This window comes from Engraulis encrasicolus, chromosome 5, assembly GCF_034702125.1.
Source record: "Engraulis encrasicolus isolate BLACKSEA-1 chromosome 5, IST_EnEncr_1.0, whole genome shotgun sequence".
Taxonomy (NCBI): Eukaryota; Metazoa; Chordata; class Actinopteri; order Clupeiformes; family Engraulidae; genus Engraulis; species Engraulis encrasicolus.
The window spans coordinates 29109146-29131782 of record NC_085861.1 but is presented as its reverse complement, the minus strand read 5'-3'; the positions used below and the strand labels follow the sequence as shown (position 1 = coordinate 29131782).

Genomic DNA, 22637 nt, shown 5'->3' with positions numbered 1-22637 from the left:
ATAATGTCACTGACATGCTGCCAAATACTAAGCTAAAAACACAAGCTACAAAGTACAGCATGCTCATTCTTTCGTGTATTTCTATTCATTTATTGGAATATGTCCAGCAAAAATAATTAATGTTGTCACTAATAAGCCATCATCAGCTTGAAAGTTACATACATGTTTATGTTTTTAGCCATTCATCTCTCTAAGCACATTTTCTATATGTCTATACTGTATGTTTACAATGTAGAGTATGTTACTCTGTAATGTAATGTATCTTGATCTTTGCAGCTCCTGCTTTTCCATTTCCGCTACACTTTACAAATAAACATCATGGCCCGAGACCAACTCTTGTCCGAGGAAACCTTCTTTTCTGAGGTATGTAGTGTAGCTTCCATATTTCTTTTTTGACAAATAGGCTGCTCTGACCTATGCCTTATCTTCTTTGTATGTATGTATGCATTGTCCTCTTTGAATAAAATAACCAACTATTACACCGTTGTCACTGCTGTGAAGCACACAGGGATTGGGTTGATTGGGTCGACAACGTTGTTGAAGAAAGCTTTGGAGACCCTGACGTACAGCTCCTTGTGTTTGCCGGAGAACATCAAATCTCGTGGCCTACAGGACATACACAACTTCTATTACAGAGATGATGGCCTCAAACTGTGGAACATCATCTATGAGTAGGACGCCTTTTTGTTACCATTTCAGTCTTCACAAGGAGAGCATATGTACTTCCATGTACCACATACAAATAAAAGTGTGGAAGTTCGGAGAAGCTAGGTTTCTCTCTCATGCAAAAGGCATTGCTCAAGTCAACACAACTTTACCAAAAACTACCAGATGTATGTACAGTAGATCAAGTTTTCTGGAAATGACGCAAAGTCAATGTCCTCTAGATGGCTTCATTACATTTTTGGCAAAATTGGGTCGGGATCAAGGTCAAGGTCACCAAAAAGGTCAAATCAGATTACTAGGGGGAAATACTTGTTATACCTGTCTAGCACCACTTTTCGCCACAGTTAACATGTGTCACTACTAGTACAGTGTGTTGAGGGTGTGTTTTGGTTAATGGTCTTTCTAATTCTTTGGAGTCTTTGCAGTAGTGGAAATTAGGTTGGTGCTGCAGAGTGAGCAACGCCGGGCCTTGCCACTAGGGGGGCCACCAGCAACTTAATTACACTTTGTTGAGCCTTATTGATTGAGTATATGCAGTTAACCCTATTGAGTGTTTTGACACAGGGCCTTGTGTGTCGTGTTCACATCTTTGGGTCTTTTTACAATGGCTTACTTTTACACATTTCTGCATCATACTTACTATACTGCACAGTGTGCCTATACAGTATGCCATCTCACAGGTATGTTGACGGTGTGCTATATACCACATCTCACAGGTATGTTGACGGTGTGCTATATACCACATCTCACAGGTATGTTGACGGTGTGCTGGGATGTTTCTACACTTCTGATGATTTCGTCCAGAGAGACAAAGAGCTACAACTGTGGATTGAAGTGATTTTTGAGAAGGCTTTTCTCCAAAGACAATCCTCAGGTTTGAGTATATTTTTCTAAATTGTTAAGTAATACTGGTAAACAAGGAAGTGACAGTTACCTGAATTTCCCCCTGGGGATTAATAAAGTTACTCTACTCTTAATAAAGTTACTCTACTCTACTCTACTACTCTACACATGAAAGGTCAAAATATTTATTACAAAGATAACACAGTAAGTTATGGTATATACTGTAACCACACCCAGGGGTACTTCACGCCTCTTGACCAACTCAGTGTGTGAAAGGCTACAATTATGTACTACAAAGACCTACTGGTACTCACTAACAGGAATATTTCCAATTTATCATCACCACACCCAGGGATACCCCAGAGCTTCACGTCCCTGGAACAGCTGGTCAAGTTTGCCACCATGGTCATTTTCACCGCATCAGTTCAGCATGCTGCCGTCAACAATGGACAGGTTTGGTTTGGTGGAGATGAAGCAATCAATCTTGTGTGTCTTTATTTTATATACTTTATATAGTATATTTGTCTACGTATTCTGTATATTTATACGATTTTATCTGTAACACATTGTAACTTTGTTTTACAAGGCTTTTTTTTAGCACATATATTGGTACATGTATTAACATGTAATATTATGTGCTCAATCTGTACAGTGCAAGTAATGTTACATGCATACATACAAACATACATAGTTTGTTACACTGTGCCCAATTAATGTACGAGGGACCAGAAAATAAAGTGTTTTAATCATTTGTTTTCATCAGTTTGACAATGGTGGCTGGATGCCAAACTTCCCCAGTTCTCTGAGGCGGCCCCCTCCGTCCCGTAAGGGGGAGACCAAAGAGGAGGACATCCTGGAGGCTCTGCCTGACATCGGCACCACTGTCCATACCATGGCCGCCCTATACCTACTCAGCCAGAAGTCCTCCGACTATGTGTGTAATGGTCAATCATTACTTAGCTCCTGCAGCACTCAATATTCATAGACTTCCAATGGAACTGGATGAAGATGATGATGATGATGATGATGATGTGACATTCTTCCTTAAAGGGACACTGTGTGAGATTTTTAGTTGTTTATTTCCAGAATTCATGCTGCCCATTCACTAATGTTACCTTTTTTCATGAATACTTACCACCACCATCAAATTCTAAGTATTCATTATGACTGGAAAAATTGCACTTTTCATACATGAAAAGGGGATCTTCTCCATGGTCCGCCATTTTGAATTTCCAAAAATAGCCATTTTTAGCTGCAAATATGACTCTGCTTGGACCATACTAGAAAATATTTGTTTATAACTCAGTAAACTTTCATGTAAAGATCAAATTTGACAATAAGCAGCATAGTTGCAGTGCCTTTTATGACCATTTCCTGCACCGTGTCCCTTTAACCTCATATGGATTACAGAATACATGGATAATAATTATCATAATTTCTGGACCATAAGACGCACCGACTCCAATTAAGAAGAAAAAAAGTAATTTACTGTGTATATGTAATTTACACATCTGCACCTCTGCATGAGTCACAGGTGTCCATGTAGTAGTAACATGGGATGTTTACAAAACATTAGCTGTGAAGACATTGCCCTTCATGTTGTGCTTGTCACGAGTAACGATCTGTATATTAAGTGCATCATTGTATGAGCCGCAGGGTCCAAAGCTTGAGAAAAACTTGGCAGCGTATAGGGCGGAAAATATGGATATACATTTTGTCTTCAAGTTGTTCCAGTACAGCCTTGGATCTAGTATTCATAATATAATACATGGATGAGAATTGTGTTTTTGTCTTTAATATTTTGCAGTACAGCTTCTGATCTAATATTCATAATACATGGATGAGAATTGTGTTTTTGGTCTTTAATATTTTGCAGTACAGCCTCTGATATAATCTTCATAATGTAATACATGGATGAGCTTGACATGTTGTTTGTGTTTACTACTCTGCAGTACAGCCTGGGTAACTCCCCTGAGCAGCTGTTTGTGGAGCCAGAGTGTCTGCAGCTGCAGGAGGAGTTCAGGACGAAGCTGGAGATGCTCAGCTACGACATCAAGGCAAGAAATGTTGGACTGGCCTTGCCATACACATCTCTAGACCCGCAGAATATTGAAAACAGTGTTGCCATTTAAAATCATATGCCATAAATGCTGTACTTAACATGTCGATTTGAAGTTCTTTAATTGTATTTTTATTTTTATTTTACCTGGTGTAACTTTCAATTGGGTTTTGATACATTCTTTGCGATCAGAGACTATCCCCAAAAGTGACTGAACAACTTCTCGGAATGCACCAGAATTCAGGAAGTTCCACCTACCTCAAGAGCATCACTGTTTAGCATATAGTGCAGGGGTGTCAAACTCAAATTGACCGGGGGCCAAAATCAAAATATGGAACGAAGTCGAGGGCCGAACTCAAGATTTATTTGTAATAAATGGACTAAAATCCTGCAGGCACGTTCTTACTCATAGTTAAATTTCACACACACTGGCACATATTGTATTGCATAGGAGTGTGAGCTGTGTCATTGGCCTGGGCCCGCTCATACTTCTGAGAAACACAAAATGTCATGTTCAAGTCTTGGTAAACTGTACATTAATGATGTATGAGGGCCAACTGTAATACACATTTGAAATGATCTCGCGGGCCAAATAAAGTGACTCAGCGGGCCAGATTTGGCCCCCGGGCCTGAGTTTGACACCCCTGGTATAGTGTGTCTGTACCATTGGTTCTAATATACAATCAATGATCTGTACACATTGTATTACACTGGTTTATTATCTCCCCTGAAACATCACAGTGTATTTTTCTATTGTGGATTTTTGTTTGGTGTGGCATTCTTAGGTTTGCAGTGTCGTCCTCAGTGGTATTCCACTGCAGAGGGTGTGTTTGCAGTTGCTAATTAGGTCATAGAAGTGACCTAAACTTAGAATCAACTTAACTTAAGAATCTCAACATATTTCTGCAAAATGTAGGGGTTTTGCTTTTTTCACAAGTTCAATCTTCCCAATTTTGATTTTATTATATGTTGTGTGCAATAATAAATGTTAGTGAAGGGCACAATAAAGTGGAAATACTTCCATTAATATGCCATTCTTGTGTACGAAGTGCTTTTATTACAGTTTCTGATACACAGCATTTTCAGTACTACAGTAGAGGGCATAGGGGAAATGGACACATACTGTATTATCAACTAGCATGAGAAAATACAATACACACTAACAAGGGAAAACATAAAACAATTAAATACAAAAGTAATAATCAGAATATACAACGTTACACAGTAACTAGCTGTATTAGTTACCAGCCATTGTTTAAATGAATATAGAAAAAATATATATTAATAAGAGTCTGGGTATAAAATTGCAGTGATGAAAACAATAACCTTAAGGGTTTTCCATGTTCTGGTATTTACTATTAATATTTACTATAAAAATATTTACAAAATGATTGTAGTCTTATGTGCTATCCACCTTACTACCCCACCGACTAACCCCGCCCATTTCAACATTTTGTCTCACTGCCTTAGCATTGGCAATGAGCACCGTTATCACCTGATTAACTTTTGGGCTACATTGGGTCAAGGTCAAAGGTCATCATTGTTAAATAGAGGAGAGGATTTGTTGTGCCCTGCACTATTATTATTATTACTATTGATTGTGTCCCCTTCTTCATCTTCTCATGTGGCGCTCCTCTACACAGCGCCCCCTACTGAGGCTGATGTCATCAAGGGCCACCAGTCCATGATGATCTCTCCTCCGCTCACCTTTTATAATGATCTAAACAATGATGAAAGAGAGAGAGAGAGAGAAGAGAGAAGAGAGAAGTGGTTAGGGTGTGATCTTGATCTGGGTTCCCTCTTTTTCACATTTTTAAATGTCTGTTAACTATTGCCTCACAGACAATTAACATTGTTAGATGGCTAAAATTAGATGGAGAAACAAATATTGAACAAATGATGGGCTGGGCTCATTCCCAAAACATTAGTCACTTTCTTCTAATAATAATCCATGAAGAGTGAGAAGGTACCAGTATTTTTGCTCTCAGATTCCCTACGGCCTAATGAAAAGACAGACAGAAAACGTTTGCACATTGATGATAATTATCTACAAGAGAATAGTTACCCCAATAACCCCAGAAAAATTATTGTCAGTCTTTAATACACGTTAAATGTTTCAACACATGCAATAAAATAATTACCAGATGTCTAGAATTGCACGAACGCAAAACAAATTGCCCGTCACAACCCCTTGAACAGTCAATACACTAACAGTTAATTAAAAGCATATGACAGGAAGATAAATGTTCTTCATACATGGGTTTACCATTTTGTAAACAATCCCTGGCTGTGCGACCCTGTCTGCGCGACCCTGGCTGCGCACTGTTCAACCTCTGGTTGTTGGAAACTGCTGTCGGCCAAAAAATGCACTCACGTGGTTGGCTGCTTAGCATCTTGCCCCTCCTCACAACACGAATGTTTGTAAACAAAAAACCTAATGCGGTAACTTGCTTTTTAAGACCAATCAGGACTCACCCTTTCGAGTCTGTTGGCAGCCAGCGTGATGTGGGCCTGCCTCCATCCGCTGCCCCCCGATCTGCCCCACAGCACTGAGCTGTGTTGCATGGTGCGCTCCTCAAACACCTGCAACACCGCCACCCGATGGCCTGGAAGGAAATGGCGGAAGGACAGACACAGGTAGTCCAGGTGGCGTGGTGGTGGTGGCGCGGTGAGGGCCAGGATGAGATGGGCTCCTCTACGGCTGTCCTGTTTCCCTGTCACCTCAGGAAGGGCCAGGTAGCTCTCACCTGTCAGGTGAACACAAAGAAAGGTACGATAATCATGCTGTTAGTCGTTTTGCTATATCACTACCGTGTGGACTATGTGAGGGCAGGACTACACAATACGACTGTGGCTACATTTACATTATGTTTTTAATTCCAAACTAATAATTCGGAATTAAATAGTTCCATCGAGTTTACTTTGATCTTACATTTAATTCCGAATTGTGAAGTGTTTTACATGACGTTTTCCAAGTGGAATTAAGCTATATTCAGAATTAAAGTGAGTTAATTCTGCATGAAATGTGTCATGTTAACGTAGCCTGTGTGTCTGTTCTGTTTTGATTAGGATACTGTCCCATCATTGTGTCCTCTGTTACCTGCCGGGTGTTTCATGACTGTCCACTGTGTATCTCCTTCCCTTGGATTGATCCATCCACAAAGCCCATGGTCAAATGAACAACTGAGGACACCCGCCTCTGAAACATTGAAAGGACCTTTAAACATGTCTATTCAGTGACAACAGTGTGAAATAACTGTGTATTTTTAGTTTTGTTTTAACTTTGTCTACTTTTAAGGAACATCAAACCTGTCAAGGGACAAAAGATGGAAATTAACCTCATGGCTACAATCTTGTATATTTAGCATGTTGTTTTAAATGCTGGTAATATACATGTATGCTGTCCTTTTGTTAAATAAATAAACTTGCAAACTTGTACACCTTTGTATATTTAGCATGTTGTTTTAAATGCTGGTAATATACATGTATGCTGTCCTTTTGTTAAATAAATAAACTTGCAAACTTGTACACCTTTGTATATTTAGCATGTTGTTTTAAATGCTGGTAATATACATGTATGCTGTCCTTTTGTTAAATAAATAAACTTGCAAACTTGTACACCTTACTTGGGATGAAAAGCAAACATGACTGGTTAAGATGCACGTTTTAGACAGATATGACGTGAAGTTTAACATCACCTGGATCGTCACCAAATTCCTCATCTGTATTTCCAAGCTCAATGTCCAAATCAAAGCCCAGTCCATTGCCCTGGCCGTGGTTCTTTGGAACTGAGGAGAGCAGTAGACAGGTCATTTACTGAGGAGAGCAGTAGACAGGTACAGTATTTTACTGAGGAGAGAAGTAGACAGGTCATTTACTGCAGTATCTGTACTTTTTTTGAGTAATATTTTTTCCTCATACTTGTACTTTTACTGCACTACATTTTTCTGATGAAATTAATACTTTTACTCCAATATATTTTTCATGTGCTGCTTTCGTTACCCGTTACTCGTTTCTATGCCCGAGCGCTAGATGGCTGTCATCACCAGATATGATGGAACGTGTTCACGGTCAGTGGGCGATGCAATGGTAGGGAAATAAAAGCAGATCGCATTCTCGCACATGTCTTTTGGTGCGGTCAGTGACGCTCAGTTGGCATTGACACTGGCATCAGAGAGGGTTTATTTTTTTATGTGCACTTCTGACTTTTGTTTTTTTTTAATAATACTTGAAGCACAACGAGCTGGTTGGAAGCACTGTTTTAAGCAGTAAAACTACTGCCCTACGTTTTCTTAAAAACTGAACTTGTGTTACAAAGCTGTTTTAATAACAAACCATAATGGTATTTGCACTGTATAAGAGACGTATTGTACAGAGCTCTAATAAACCAAATGGTATTCAAACTTTTGACTGACTTTTTTCCCCCCCATTTTTTTAAATGCAGTACTTTTACTTCTACTACTTATTACTCAAGTAGCAAAACTTGCAATACTTCTACTTGCTTTACTTAAGTACAACACATTTTGAATACTTTTGTCCTTCTACTTGAGTAAGGTAAGGAAAGGTCTCAAGTCATTTGACAAGATGATAGTGGTACTTCTACTCCACTACTTTTCTCCAGTACTTTATACATCTCTGATACTCACTGCCACAGCATTATCAAAATAAACAAATAAAGAAATAACTTAATTAGTACTCACTGTGCACGTCTCCCCTCTGTTTTGGGGAGAAGTCTTTGCTTATCCTGTTATCCAACGTGGGCCCTGCAGGGGTCGTGACACGGGGCCGCTGTGGGGGCCGATATGGGGGGCGGGTGAAGGAGGGAGGGGGCTTTGGGGTAACAACCGGAGGACGAGGGGGAGGGGGAGGCCTGTGGGGTCTTAGGTAGGGGTTGGTGGCCACCACCGGGGGCTTTGGGGTAATAACCGGAGGACGAGGGGGAGGCCTGTGGGGTCTTAGGTAGGGGTTGGTGGCCACCACCGGGGGCTTCTGGGAGGGCTTTGGAGGCTTACGTGTGGGGAGGAGCGGTTTGTGAGGATTGGGATTCCTCCAATGAGGAGTGGGAGGCGCTGCAGGGTGTGCAGTTGTGGGACGAATGGGCTTTCTAGTGGGTCTGATCACAGGTGGGTTTGGGACGGGGACCCAGGGCACACCAGGAGCAGGGATGGCGCCACCATTACCGTTTGGTGTTGGGTTTTTACCAGGTCTTGGAGGCTCAATGATGACCTTTGGGAGTACTATAATGATAAAGACAAATAATGCATATGAAACCATTAAAAAACAAATATTCAGTGTTGGGCAAGCTACTTGTAAAATGTAGTGAGCTAAGCTATCAGCTACTCAACCATAAAAATAAGCTTCACTACACTAAAGCTACCACCATCAGAAATGTAGTGAGCTAAGCTTCAAAAATGTGGAAATGTAGTTCACTACACCAGAAGCTACATTTCCCCGACATATTGTCAGCTGTCAAAAACAGATAGGCCTACCTTCATTAAACAAAACTTTATTGATCTCATTATACTTAATTGATATTTATTATAGCCTACATTCAGTGTGTTTACAGGATAGGGTGACCCCAAGTCCAAGGGGGGGCATGGATAGGCCTATGTTTTTGAGGGACAGTGTGGGGCACTCCCTGGCCTAGATCTCGGGAAAGAGAGTCATTTTTTTTCTTCAAGCAACAAAATGTAGCTTTTGTGGAAGCTACGTCGCTACTTGAGACAAAAGATAGCTTAACTACAGGGAAGTTACTCGATACATAAAGTAGTGACGCTACGACCAAGCTACTGGGGAATGTAGTTAAACTAGTAGCTTGTAGCTTGTAGCGAAGCTACTGCCCATCACTGCCAATATACAATATAATATAAACATATTACATAATATATATATATATATATATATATATATATATATATATATATATATTAGTGGTGGGCCGTTATCAGCGTTAACGTGCTGCGATAATGTGAGACTCTTATCGCGCGACAAAGAAAATATCGCACGTTAATCTATTCTCAAAATATGGATTTGGGGTTTGGGGATGCGCTTCACCATAGCGTTCGATTGACAGACGCTTTCAGACTGCCCTCCAGTCACTTCGCCTCTCAACCTGTTGCTCAGCAGAGCAGACCTACCAGGGCCGGTTTTTAGCATAGGCCGGCTAGGCGGTCGCCTAGAGCGGCATGTGAAGAAGGGGCGCCGAAATGGCGCTCTCCTATGCGTAATTTTGCGATATGAAGTTTTTTTTATGAAGTCGCAATCAACAAAGAGTGGCGAAAGCGCTCCTCACGGCAAAGCGCCCCTCAGCCAATAGTAATATCTCTTCCAACTGTCTCTGGGAAGTCTGTGAACCAATAAACAGACAGTTCTGAGAAAGGGGGCGGGACGAGTGACAGCGTGCGGTCTATTTTGAATTTGGAGACTCACTCGAGAGACAGAGGGGGCAAGCCATAGAGGTAGAAAATAACACTAGAGAGGACCCCGCCCCCCCTTTTACGGCAATCTGTAGCGGCCATTATCTGGAGGTAGATCAGAGAAATGGAAATTAACGGAGAACGAGGCTCACCTCTGTCAAAAATGGCTTAATCATGTGAAAATGTCCATCAACACACTATACAAGGACAATAGTTGAAGTGTGTTGCTAACTATGTTCATAAAATATATTATTTGATTTTTAAATGTATTTTATCGACTCGTATGATTTCAGTAGATATGTAGCCTGACATTTCAAATCTGGTCTTTGATTAAAGTGTTACTTTATATTTACACAGTTTTAGTTAATTTCTTGACAGGGGTGGGCGTGTTCTCCATTGACTTGCATTGCCTGAAAGTACCTACACTACCTACGGAAGTTGGGAAGCTCCAGCTGCCATTTCCCAGTGCTGTCGCAAATTGCTGTGTCCTCTCTAGTGTTATTTTCTACCTCTATGGGGCAAGCGCAAACAGTAGTGCTGCTCTGCTGGATGGAGATTATTATGTTCTCATTAAACCACTCATTGCATGATGCAGGAGTTTCAGAGGGTGTTTTGGAACTATGTGATTTAATCAGCAACCGTTTGTGATTATGGAAAGCCTAATAGTTATGAGGTTACTATTTGGAATTAGAGAGAAAAAGAGCTTTGTTTTTGATCAGAGAAATCGCTAGTTAGCATGCTAACATTAGCCAAGTATGCCAAGCAATGAAATCCAGTAAAGTAGCTGTTAGTAGCCTACTCACTACTCACTAACACCCACCTGATATCATAATACTTGCTTAGGTTGACAAGCAATGTAAAGTAAGACTGGTGCAATGTTTAAAACAATTTTAGCTGCCATATCTCCTTCCATCCACATGAATTACCTGCTTGTTGTAAGCTTAAAAAAACATTAATTTCCAGACCAGAATGACATAGCCTACATTAATCATGTAACAGAACCATGCACAGCAGACAAGTGAGGCTATTTACTATATTTTGTGTATATGAAATTCAATAGCGTGACAGCTCTTCTCCCTTTCTCTCACCCTGTCCCTCCAAACACATAGATAGCCCCCTTCTCATTCTCCTACTCACAAATGCACCACTATTTCCAGTCCAGAAATGAAATTGGTTTGGAAGACAGCACAAATGTGTAGCTTATTAAAATTGTTATGCTGCCATGCTTTGTGATGCTGTAGATAGTGTAGATCAATGCAGACCTCCTTGGTAGGCTTATTGTCTACACATGCATTTTACATGCAAATGTACTGTAGGCTATCACTCTCCTGGCATTTCAATTTCACGTTACAATTCAAACACATTGATAACCTCCCTCTCATCTGGGGTTGGGGGCCCTACCACCATCACATCCAACACACCACACAGTGAAGCTACTTTCATGCGACTCAATCTGATGTGTTGGTCGCCTGTCAAAAAGAACTACAAATCCATTTGATGAAAAACGGTTATTGTTCTTGATGCTATTTAGTTAAGCTTACTAAGGATATTAGTCTTGTGTTCTGTGAGGTATAAGAAAGATTTTTTTTTTCAAAGGTAAGGGGGGGTGGGGGGGGGGCGCCAGAAATCAAACTCGCCTAGGGCACCAAATAAGCCAGAACCGGCCCTGAGACCTACTAAATATGAACAGTGTTTGCATGCTGTAAACATTAATCTCTCTGCCGTGGTAGGTGTTGTTTTAGTGCTTTTTCATAAGTGGTAGACTAGAGAGACGTTATTGTTTGAGGTGAAGCAGACATTATTGTGTACCAGCCCGACATAGCCTACATTTCCTCACGCATTGCATGGAACACAAACAACAGTCCTGTTCCAGAAATCTTGCCTGTGCCATAATTGCAAAACATTCCGTGTGATAAACATTTTGAAGATTGTCAAACTGAAACTGTCAATATCTACTCTCGCTGAATGTTTGTGTTATGATCGAGCATTTGCGACTCATGTCAGACGGTAATACACCTCGCGGTTGTTGCGCTTGATATAGCCAATCTCGCGCTTGACTTTTTTTTTTGCAAACTGAATTCATTTGGAGTTGTAACTCCGCTGGCATTCTAACGCAGAGAACAAGTTAACAACTGTCATGATTAGGCCAAATCGATGTGGGCCAGTGCTTTAGGGTCTAGAACTAGCTTTAGAAATCTAGTGGTCTGGCTCTGACTTTGCTGTACCGGAGCCGCTGCCCTTTTTAACAGTCAGTGGCAGATTCTCTCTCTCTCTCTCTCTCTCTCTCTCTCTCTCTCTCTCTCTCTCTCTCTCTCTCTCTCTCTCTCCATTAGAAATGCTGAATTGTTGAGGTCATCTTGTTTAAATAGTCTAAATATTTGATAGATGTATCTGTATTTGCCTCTACAATTTATAGCACTGTTCATTTTGAAATGTCAGTATATTGTGACTGTAAATGCTTCCTAACATATTCGAAACACTTTTCAAATATTGCAGTGATTTTTTTTTCATCACCAAATATCAACAATTTTTTTGATGATGACATGCATTTTGGAAAAAAGAGATGAGCTCTGGTCTAATGCGCCATCTTAAGAAAATACCTAGGTTTTTTGTCGTCATTACTTCGCTAGCGTGCCTATTCTGAATGAGCCATTTTGATATAGATTAATCTAGATTAATCTAGATTAATTTCATAATTACAGTGAGATTAATCTAGATTAAAAAAAATAATCTATGCCCACCCCTAATATATATATATATATATATATATATATATATATATATATATATATATATATATATATATATATATATATATATATATATATATATATAAATGTCCCATAGAACATAACATTTGATGACTTTAAAAGAGCTGAAATTAGATCTACTGTATCCACAGGAGGCCCTGGGGCCTATACTACAAAGTTGGTTCAGGAGTAAACCAGGTTAAGTTAAGAGCTAAATCACCTAATAGAAGAGCCTGGAGTCATCATTTTCTTAAGAACTTTGCCACTTTGCCTACTATTTTCATGCATAATAAACTTTTTTGATGCATAATAAAGCTTTTTTCTATTACCGTTTTGGGGCTCTTACCAGTGCATTGATATTTGCCATTGATGAAGGTCTTGGTGTAGCCCTCAATGCATTGACAGGTGTAGCCCCCAAACGTGTTGAGGCATCTATGGAACCTGGGACATACAGCAAGACCAGCCGTACACTCATCGATATCTAGAAACACAAGACAGTACTTTCATCACCCACATTTCTACTGTGTGACAAAACCCTGAGGCGTTTTTAAATAATCAGTGTGTATTGGTATGGGTGACTCAGTATGGTAAAGGCAAGGCAAGGCAAGGCAAGTTTATTTATATAGCGCATTTCATACACAGGTGCAACTCAATGTGCTTCACAAAGTTAACAAATGTAAATGAAAGGAAAACAGGGAAATGAATTAGAGTCAAAAAAACATTTAAAACATTAAGATAAAACATAAGGTAAAAATAATAATAAAATAAAACATAAATAAACATAAAACCTTGAAAAACAATTCTTATTTTACTAATTTACTTCTCTTATTTTACCGTCTTTTCATTCAATAATTTAAGAAAGCATCTGAGAACAGCTTTGTCTTGAGTCTAGATTTAAAGCTATCAATAGTGGGTGCATTTTTTACGTCATCTGGAAGCTGGTTCCAAAGCTTTGAAGCATAGAAGCTAAAGGCTGCCTCTCCACATTTTGTTTTGACTTTTGGAATCACCAGCAAATTCTTCTCCGTTGACCTTAGTGACCTGGCCGGTAAAGTGTGTTTTATGTTTCATACTGAGCCTTGGATTTAATTGCATGTTAAAGATAAGTGAAACTAATAGAAGTTCAAATCCAGGTTTACAGGACACAAGTTAATAAGCCAAGAAGCTGTGTATTATTAGATATACTGTAGTATAACTGTTAAGGCCTCTTTTTACTCATACAACACAGACTTTGCAGGATACAGAAGACACACTGTCAGCGGGGGATGGCGGCAGATTACGGATAATTCAGCCTGGGAGAAGCATCCGTTCAGTGCTGCAATGGGTTGCAGAGGGATCATAGTGGTTTGATGTACATAGGCTGCAGTTGCAGGACGACTATAAACCAGGCTTTATACTCTCTGGTGCTAGTAGTACTCATTAGGGCTGTAACGATATTGGATCAAACCGAGAAATCGTGATACTCAGAGTCACGATACTGTATCGTCATGTAAAGAGGCAGTGTCGTGATACACCCTTTCAAAGTTTTGTTATCCTTCAGTCCAGAAAACAACCACATGAATCAATGTCATAATGCTTCCAAACCTCATATGAAATACATTTCAGAAATCGTGGGGTGTATCGAACCGTAGGTCAGGAATCGTCATACAAACCGAATCGTGAGTTGAGTGTATCGTTACAGCCCTAGCACTCATTAGACTTGAGGCAGATGAGCATACTGAGGGCCTACTACCCAGTAGCGATGTTGTTTTTAACACCATTTGGGGTGCAGTCTCACTGCGACGCACGCGTTTCTGGAACAATGAAAGCATGTGCCAAAATGGCTGATGTACTGCTGTGATGAACCCGAACGACTGAATACCAACCCACGCACGTCCTGCCGTCTGGGGCGAGATGTAACCCGGGAGACGGGCATTGGCAGCGCACCTCTCCCTTCTCCACCTCACAGCCGTGCTGGCACTCCGCCATGGCACAGAGGTGGGCATCTGGGGGGAACAAAACATTTCAAACTAAATATGAGGCAAAACAAAACACCCATCCTGCCTGCAATCTATCACAGCAAGCCATCTCTTCCTCTCTCTCTCTCTCTCTCTCTCTCTCTCTCTCTCTCTCTCTCTCTCTCTCTCTCTCTGAATACAAGCATCTACATACTACATAGAGGTGTTTGTTCTGGACCAACAGATATAGAAAGAGATAGTGTGAAAGAGGGAGGAGGGGAGAAGTGATTTAAAATCAACACACAAACTTCCTTGCAAACTAAGAAAACAATAACGAACTCCATCACCAAAAAAATCTCTTTCTGTCTTGGAGTAAGTGAAGTGAAAACTTGAGGTGAAAACTAATCCTGAACACTGGCTGATTTCTTTACACCAACATACTACGTATCAGGCCAGATAGCAGAAGAAACTCCTGAGCCTGAACCTTTAACATTTGAAATAAGATAAACCTAATGACTATATTTTGTCCTTGCCAAAAACTCTGGCACTGAGCCGAATAGCCTACTCTAGTGCATTATAATACAATAGGGCACATTGGGTATTCATAAACTATGAAAAGATCTACGATCATCAGTCACATCATCATCAGTGTGCTGCAGATAGACCCATTTTCTCTCCCAGCATCAACGTTTTTCTCGGTGAAAATATCTACTTCAGGCCCAGTTTCCCTGGAGACTCTGGCTGTCTCCCAAATATCCCAGACATGAAATCACTCCTTCAAACGTACGGAGCCAAAGCGCTTTATAAGGCAATGCAAGACACTAAAGGTGGTACAGTAACCCAATGGTCTAATGTGCAAAAACCCCAGGATTTAGCTGTAATGTTTTTGCTTCTATCGAGAGGAAAACAAGAGGGGAGCGTCTGTGACACAGTGACCCATATTCAACAGCTCTATTTTTCTTTTGATTATCTGATTTTGTTATCCAGAAGGTTAAGGGCCTGTTTTTTAGGGTTTTTTTTAAAGTATTACCTCACATGTCAAAAAGATATCCCAACATAGCTTTGAAAAGAAATCATGTAGGTCAAAGAGGGCATTAAAAAAACATACGTATACAGTACAGCGAAAGCTTGACATTTAAATAACCCTTCTGAAAAAAAGAAAAGGAACCAACAGTGCTCTATCATATGCTGACACTGCAAAATGAATGTAAGAGAGAGAGACAGAAAAAGAGAGATAGAGGCAGAGAGAGAGAGAGAGAGACAGACAAACAGACAGAGACGAGAGAGAGAGAGAGAGAGAGAGAGAGAGAGAGAGAGAGAGAGAGAGAGAGAGAGAGAGAGAGAGAGAGAGAGAGAGAGAGAGAGAGAGAGAGATGCAGCTGAGGATTATTAAAATGTTTGCTTGAGTGGCGAAAGCTGTGAGGCGTGTACAGACAGCCAGTAGTGCCTCACCCAAGAATCTTAATAGCTCAGGGCCAGTAATCGGAGCGAGGCAGGAGAGAGGCAGGAGAGAGGCAGGAGAGAGGAGAGAGGCAGGAGAGAGGAGAGAGGCAGGAGAGAGGCAGGAGAGAGGAGAGAGGCAGGAGAGAGGAGAGAGGCAGGAGAGAGAGGCAGGAGAGAGGCAGGAGAGAGGCAGGAGAAAGAGGCAGGAGAGAGGAGAGAGGCAGGAGAGAGGCAGGAGGCACAAGACAGCAGACAGACAGACGGGGTGTGCAGATCTAATAGCTCTCATAGTTTTGCTTTTAGTCATCTACTGGTATAGCAGTTCTGATTAACATGCTACTGCAGCTACTGTTACAACATAACATGGCAACGTCTGTGAGCATCACCCCAGTGTATGACAGCTTTGGAAGAAGAAGAAGAATACGAAGAGGAGGAGGAGGCAGAGAAAAAAGAATTATATTACACTTAGCAGATGGTTTCATCCAAACCGACTTAAAATAGAAAAGACAGGATGCAGGCTTGTGCCAGGGGATTTTCAGCAGCTCTGATTTTGAGGTAGAGGACTGCGTGCGTGCAAAATGATTCCAATATGAAAACACACTTTCCTAATGGCTCTATGGGGCATTTTCACTGGTGGGGTCACGCTGGTGTTGACAGTAAAACACACTCTCAAGCTATTGTAATAAAGTGGTTGTAAACGATGAACTCATGGCCTCGCTTTGGCGGCCTCTTGCCTTGTTTTAATTACAGGCTTATGTATGTGATTTCCTCTAGTCTAATCTAACTCGTTGAAGCTTTCTTGCTTTATTCGCATTTAGCACAAGGAATTGTGTGTATGTATGAAACATTCTCTCTAAAATAAAGCAGTGTTGCCTGGCGTTGCCCTGATTTGGAGGTGGGTGGGCGCTCTTTCCTTTGTGTTGCTTTGGTGGCGTGCCACATGCACTGCCATAGGGGAGGGCCGGTGGGTGGGCATTACTGCCCACAAACACAAGGAATTTTCCACCTCACTGTGTTTGACACCTTTCCAGTAGGTATCATAAATCCCCCACTACAGTACAACAGCAGCGGACAACACAAGCGTACACTGCGGGTTTTGTGGTATGCCATGTATCCTTGTATGCATGAATGAATGAATGCCTTGCGGCCATTTATCCAAATGTTTTGGCAGTTATGCGTTATGAATCTCTTTAACTTTGGATTGTAGGTTACAGCCTTTTTTGTTCAAGAATAATGACATGAGCCACACTAAAGGTTGAGGTTAAGCTGTGTCCTACAGCATAACCAAAAAGAGAGGGCTTGAAAGACCAGTGTTGAGTGAGAGGGAAGTGCAGTAGACATCTGCCAGATTAACACTGAAGGTGCCGGGCCGGATTAAGATGGCCTGGGGCCCCTAGGCTACAGGTTGCTGTGGGCCACCACAGAAGGCAAATTCTGCAACAAAATTACATTGAATAAATCACACGGCATAATTCTGAGTCATGAATGAGGGAAAACTCTGTCTGCCAACTCTGGAGAGGAGTATTAACATTTAAACTAAAAAAAAATTAAAGGCGCCCCTTCGAGGCCAAGGGGACCCTGGCAGGTGAGAGCCCATAGGATGCAGCATGTGCGTTAATTTGGCCCTCTGTAGGTTAGTGACTGCCCCACAATCAACACTGAAAGTTTAATAACCTGTATAACAAATGAATAGGATAATTATACTTGTATTGCAGGAGATAAAGGAGAGAAGCACATTTTGGATACTGACTTGTACAGTAATCCAGCAGAGAGGAAAATAAACTGCATGGTCAACTCATGACAAGACATGGCTATGAAATAAAAGAAATTGTAGATAAAAAAAAAAACATGTAATAGAAATTCAGCATGTATAACATTTAACTTCAGTACTATATTAATCTAAGGTCATCAAAATTCTAAAGTCGTCCACTTATTTCTTACCTTGGTTGCAGCTCTTTCCTCCATAGCCGGGGTAGCACTTACACTTGTTGGGTCCTGCACACAGTCCATGCTTGCAGCCATGCTGACAGACAGCTGTTTCACAGTGGAGTAAATAAACTTCACACTTCACAAACAATGATAACAACAATAGTTGATGTCAGTGTGACAAGCATTGCCCCCTTCTGCAAGTCAAAAACATGTTGTCGGTTATATCTCTGGATTGGAGAAAGATAATTCAGTCATTGTAATTATCTCTGACATATGGAGACACGTGATCGAGGTAGGATTTTTTTTTATCTTCTCAGTCGAGTGCTTGTGCGCACCAGGGGCATAATAACAGCATTACATCAACATACATAACAGCACCAGCCGGGAGGTCTTGTTGGGTTAACACATCTGCCTAATATCTGGCCACCCCCTCTGACACACTGACGCATGATATTCTGCTTTGGCTGTCCAATGTTTGTGAAAGCTGCCGTTGAGCTCCTCACGCAGGTTAAATCATGCCACAAGAGTAAGACAATAACTGTGAAGCTGGATTTGAAGTTGCTTTTGAAGCTGTGAGGTCAGTGTGAGATCAGATCATGGGCTTCCTTGTGAAGTAATTTATCTTGTTGTTAGAAGAGTTTTAAGCTCTACAATATTCAGAAAACACAACAGATTTCAAATGTTGAATATACAGTAATATTAGTAAGGGTGCATGTGAATAGAAAAGATGATGGTGGGTCTCATAATTCAAGAAAGTGTGGACACATTTGACATCACAATATCGTGTAGCTAACCTTGGATCCTGCGCCTGATCCCGAATACTTTGTAGGTTAGCAAGTAGGATGCTGAAAAACAAACAAGCAAAGAAAAACAAACGTGCTACAAAATAAAAGTGCATCATAACACTTCATGCTTTGCCTTTTTTAAGCACTGCCAAGTACACTGCAAAGTGTTCACTAGAACTTTGTTAAAGCAACACATAATACTGTAGCATAAACCAAAAAAAACTAAAACAAAAAAAAACTAAAAAACTAAAAAAACTAAAAAAAGAGCGTGGTGAGTTTTTAGAACATGTTTAGAGAATGCATTGGTGTTTAAAAAAAAGCATGTGCCCTCCCCCCCTCCCCCCCAACTCAGTACCACTTCTACATCACTATGAACACTGTGTATGTCCATACTGTCTTATGTCCAAGTATGAGTACTGTCTATGTCTATACTGTCTATGTCCTTACCTAGATTAGTCTATGTCTGCATGGGAAAGCAAGAAACGTAATTTCAAATTCTTTGTATGACCAGTGCATGTAAAGAAATTGACAATAAAAACCAACTTGACTTGACTTGACTAATCTACAGAAGAGTAGGGTGACTTTATTGATCCAAAAGGCATGTAGCCCCTTAATGCGCGCCATACCTCCAGTGGCACGCTGTAATAGTCATTGAAATGTAACTACCATAGCACTACAATACTATGACACAACACAGGCCCTTTAGAAATGCACCATGACTTGGTCATTACCATACTGGTAACAACAAATGTATTAAGCCGCGTCTTAAGGGGAGAGTGACAGTCACAATGGAGCCATGAATTACTCCAAAGCAATGGGACTAAACTGTGCATTGTATAAGTTTAGAATTGACTTTAAAACTCTTATAATTGCTTATAAGTCACTCAATGCCCTAGGCCCTAAATGTATTGCAGACATGCTAGAGCAATATCATCCAAAGAGATGTGATAGAGGTCTTCAGAGTGTTCTCTACTGGTTGTGCCTAGGGTAAAATCAAGACAGGGTGAGATGTCACTTTTGCCATTATCCTGCCAAATGCTGGAACAGCATCCTGCTGAAATCAGAGCTGCCCGTAACAGTGTCATGTTTTAAAAAGAAATAAAAAAGCGGTATTTTCTTTCTTGTTTTATTTTCATCTGCCTTTGGTTAAGGTTAGTTATCTACTCTCTGTAATACTTGATATACTTTCTTCTTTCTATAATATTTTTTTCTTGTCTTTTTGTCTTTCCTCTCAATCACATTGAATGGCAGTTATGTATGATAATGTGCTATACAATATTGCCTCTTGCTATTGCTACTCTATACGATAGAAGCAAAGCAAAGGCATGCAGAGGAAGGAGTGAACTGTCAGTGAACCTTGGTGACTCACGTTGGCAGTGCCCCCAGGTGTGCCGTGTCCACCCCCAGCAGCAGTCCACACGTCTGCCGTACCGGCACAGCCCATTGGATGTTGCCATCTGTGTGGCCCACCTGACAGGTAAAGAAGTCATGCACAGTAGTCAGCACTCTACAGTACCACTTAGTTAATCCTGACTGACACCTCATTACTGAGCTTCTGTGTTGCTGCGACTTGGATAGACATTGCTGAGATAAAGTCAATTCTAGAATATGCAATAAGTTTATTGTTAGGCCTAACTATAGGCTACTGAACATGGAAGTTCATGTTTAAAAAAGATAAAGTCACTCATCACAATGCTGTTCAAATAGGCTTATTCAAGACACGAAGAGTAGGAGCTATAGCCCGCACTGTTGTGCGTCTTTTACGCATGGGGAAATCGTGGAAAAGTCCTCGTTATTAGGACTCCTTTCCCTCTGTTGTCCATGCAAAAGACACATTGGTGGGAGTTTGGAGGGGAGGGGAGGGTTGGAGAATGGGATTGGAGCGTTGCCCGAGACACAAACACACAGGACAGCTCAGTTTCGTTCTTCAGTCTCCAGAGGATTGGTGCAATGTATAGCCTACCTTTAGTTTTGTGTAGCCTACAGGTTCCACTCGCCATAGCCAATGAGGACCCGGGTTGACTCCTACTGTAAGATGTTACTACATACCAAACATCTGTCGGGTGTATAACGCCGATCAACTTACACTCCATGACCTCGGGCAAATTCCTCGCACTTCACGACAGAACGTATTAACTCCAAATTAGGATGGATGGAACGTGCTTTCTAACTTCTTCAGATTTTATAATCGCGATTCTTCTTATTGTGTGTTTGAAATTATGTAGGCTAAAGACAAGCAAGAAAAGGGCTACTGTAACCCCAAGCCAAGGCTTTGATTGATGACAGGTCTACAAGATTTTGCGTCACTGCCAGCATGCTCTGTGCTGGACGTCAAACATGATCAAAGCCACGAACTGTACTTTGGCACCTAGAAGACTGGTGGGTAATATACCGAACTGCCAACTTGTTTGCAATACCACAACACAATATTCAAAACAATCTTACCCGCCATCGAACTCTGCACAAGTCGAAAATAAACAAGTGCACAAAAGCATCCATTTCAGGTGCCAATCCGTTTCCCAAAGCCAGTTGCGCGCCATTGCATATATCCCTGTCCCCTGACGACCCTCTCCGTGACTGATGGACTACCCGAATCACCTCACAGTGCGCTTTAATCGCCGTGTAGTCACCGCAAACGCAGTTAAGTTCACAGGAGGGAGTAAACCTCAAGGGTGTCTTTAAATGGTTATTAGTCCTGTAGAGTTCCATTACAAGAGAAAGTTTGACTTGAGTTGCGAAAGGGTGTACCCTACTGGTGGTAATTCCCCATTGCACATAGGTGGAATGGGGGACTGGTGATTTTGATGCTAATAGGCAAGATCAGGGGCGATTTTAGCTTTTGATCTTTAGGGGGGCCTGGCCCCTGGTGCTGACACTGGTACCTGACAGAGCAAGCGTTCCATTTCTATTTCAGATTTGAGATTTTGTTTTCAAAAGGCTTTACATTTAAAATAACAGTTCACTCAATGAAGGACTAGGCCTACCCACAAGTCATGACATTACATTTCCCCCCATAAAATCTAACTTACATTACCTACATAGGTAGTCCTTGTGATTGGTAGCCTACTGTGTGTCAGATATGCACCCTAATGGTTGTCATAGTTCTTGTGTGATTGAGAGGAAAGAAAAAGAGAGAGGAAAATATTATAATAAAGTATAGGAAGTATTATACAGAGTACATACAAAGCCAGATGAAAATTAAGCTTTTTTTTGTCAAAACATGATAGCCTACTGTTATGGCAGCTACAGGTACTGTACTTTGAACAGGAGGCTTGTTCCATCATTTGGCATAATGGCTTAATGCCATTTCACCTTGTCTGGATTTTACCCTTGGCACAACAAGTAGAGAAGACACTGGAGAATTAAGACTCCTAATTGAAAGTGAAAGAAAGTGAAAGCCCATTGGGAAACTCCAACTCATTGTGACACAGCACTCCACAGCACACAAGTGAACACTGCACACAACGAAATTGCATTTATGCCTCACCCGTGCAAGGGGGCAGCCTTCAGTGGCGCCCCATGGGGAGCAGTGCGGTGGGACGGTACCATGCTCAGGGTACCTCAGTCATGGAGGAGGATGGGGGAGAGCACTGGTTGATTACTCCCCCCATCAACCTGGCGGGTCGGGAGTCGAACCGGCAACCTCTGGGATGCAAGTCTGACGCCCTAACCGCTCACCCATGACTGCCCTGACTCACAGACATGGGATGGGCATGCAGGAGCGTCCATACATGATCCCCTTTCTGTGAGTCATACCTCTCCAAACTATTCCCTTTTCCAGAAGCTATACAGTATAATATTGTACTGAC

The 22637-nt window shown here is 41.2% G+C and overlaps 2 protein-coding genes and 1 long non-coding RNA gene across 4 annotated transcripts; 2 read left to right on the top strand and 1 right to left on the bottom strand.

Moving 5' to 3' along the window:
* The first annotated feature begins 280 nt into the window (after window positions 1-280).
* Window positions 281-4430, top strand: LOC134449219 (polyunsaturated fatty acid lipoxygenase ALOX15B-like). Its single transcript, XM_063199058.1, has 6 exons — window positions 281-363; window positions 502-671; window positions 1419-1540; window positions 1862-1962; window positions 2273-2443; window positions 3462-4430. The coding sequence occupies exons 1-6, from the start codon at window positions 319-321 to the stop codon at window positions 3639-3641; spliced, it is 789 nt and encodes a 262-aa protein (XP_063055128.1). The 5' UTR covers window positions 281-318; the 3' UTR covers window positions 3642-4430.
* An 8-nt stretch (window positions 4431-4438) lies between these two features.
* On the bottom strand, window positions 4439-21463 carry LOC134449218 (nephronectin-like). 2 transcript variants are annotated; one of them, XM_063199056.1, is made up of 11 exons: window positions 21274-21463; window positions 20198-20298; window positions 18838-18888; window positions 18056-18148; window positions 14600-14719; window positions 13081-13215; window positions 8269-8805; window positions 7267-7356; window positions 6669-6767; window positions 6044-6315; window positions 4439-5288 (listed from the first exon to the last, which is right to left on the bottom strand). In XM_063199056.1, the coding sequence occupies exons 1-11, from the start codon at window positions 21366-21368 to the stop codon at window positions 5181-5183; spliced, it is 1701 nt and encodes a 566-aa protein (XP_063055126.1). In that variant the 5' UTR covers window positions 21369-21463; the 3' UTR covers window positions 4439-5180. The 2 variants fall into 2 exon arrangements, with proteins under 2 accessions (XP_063055126.1, XP_063055127.1); XM_063199057.1 differs by lacking the exon at window positions 18838-18888.
* On the top strand, window positions 6223-7006 carry LOC134449220 (uncharacterized). Its single transcript, XR_010034917.1, has 2 exons — window positions 6223-6338; window positions 6638-7006. It is a non-coding gene; the product is annotated as an uncharacterized LOC134449220 (long non-coding RNA).
* Window positions 21464-22637: the final 1174 nt, after the last annotated feature.

What these genes read in the sequence shown, in the direction of transcription:
- LOC134449219 (XM_063199058.1), top strand. Translation starts at nt 319, where the DNA reads ATGGCCCGAGACCAACTCTTGTCCGAGGAAACCTTCTTTTCTGAG. An exon ending in TCTCCAAAGACAATCCTCAG is followed by an intron (nt 1,541 to 1,861) that starts GTTTGAGTATAT and finishes CACCACACCCAG; the next exon opens with GGATACCCCAGAGCTTCACG. An exon ending in CTGCCGTCAACAATGGACAG is followed by an intron (nt 1,963 to 2,272) that starts GTTTGGTTTGGT and finishes TGTTTTCATCAG; the next exon opens with TTTGACAATGGTGGCTGGAT.
- LOC134449218 (XM_063199056.1), bottom strand. Translation starts at nt 21,368, where the DNA reads ATGGCGCGCAACTGGCTTTGGGAAACGGATTGGCACCTGAAATGGATG. An exon ending in CACCTGGGGGCACTGCCAAC is followed by an intron (nt 18,889 to 20,197) that starts GTGAGTCACCAA and finishes TTTGTTTTTCAG; the next exon opens with CATCCTACTTGCTAACCTAC. An exon ending in AGTCATGAAACACCCGGCAG is followed by an intron (nt 6,316 to 6,668) that starts GTAACAGAGGAC and finishes TTCACCTGACAG; the next exon opens with GTGAGAGCTACCTGGCCCTT.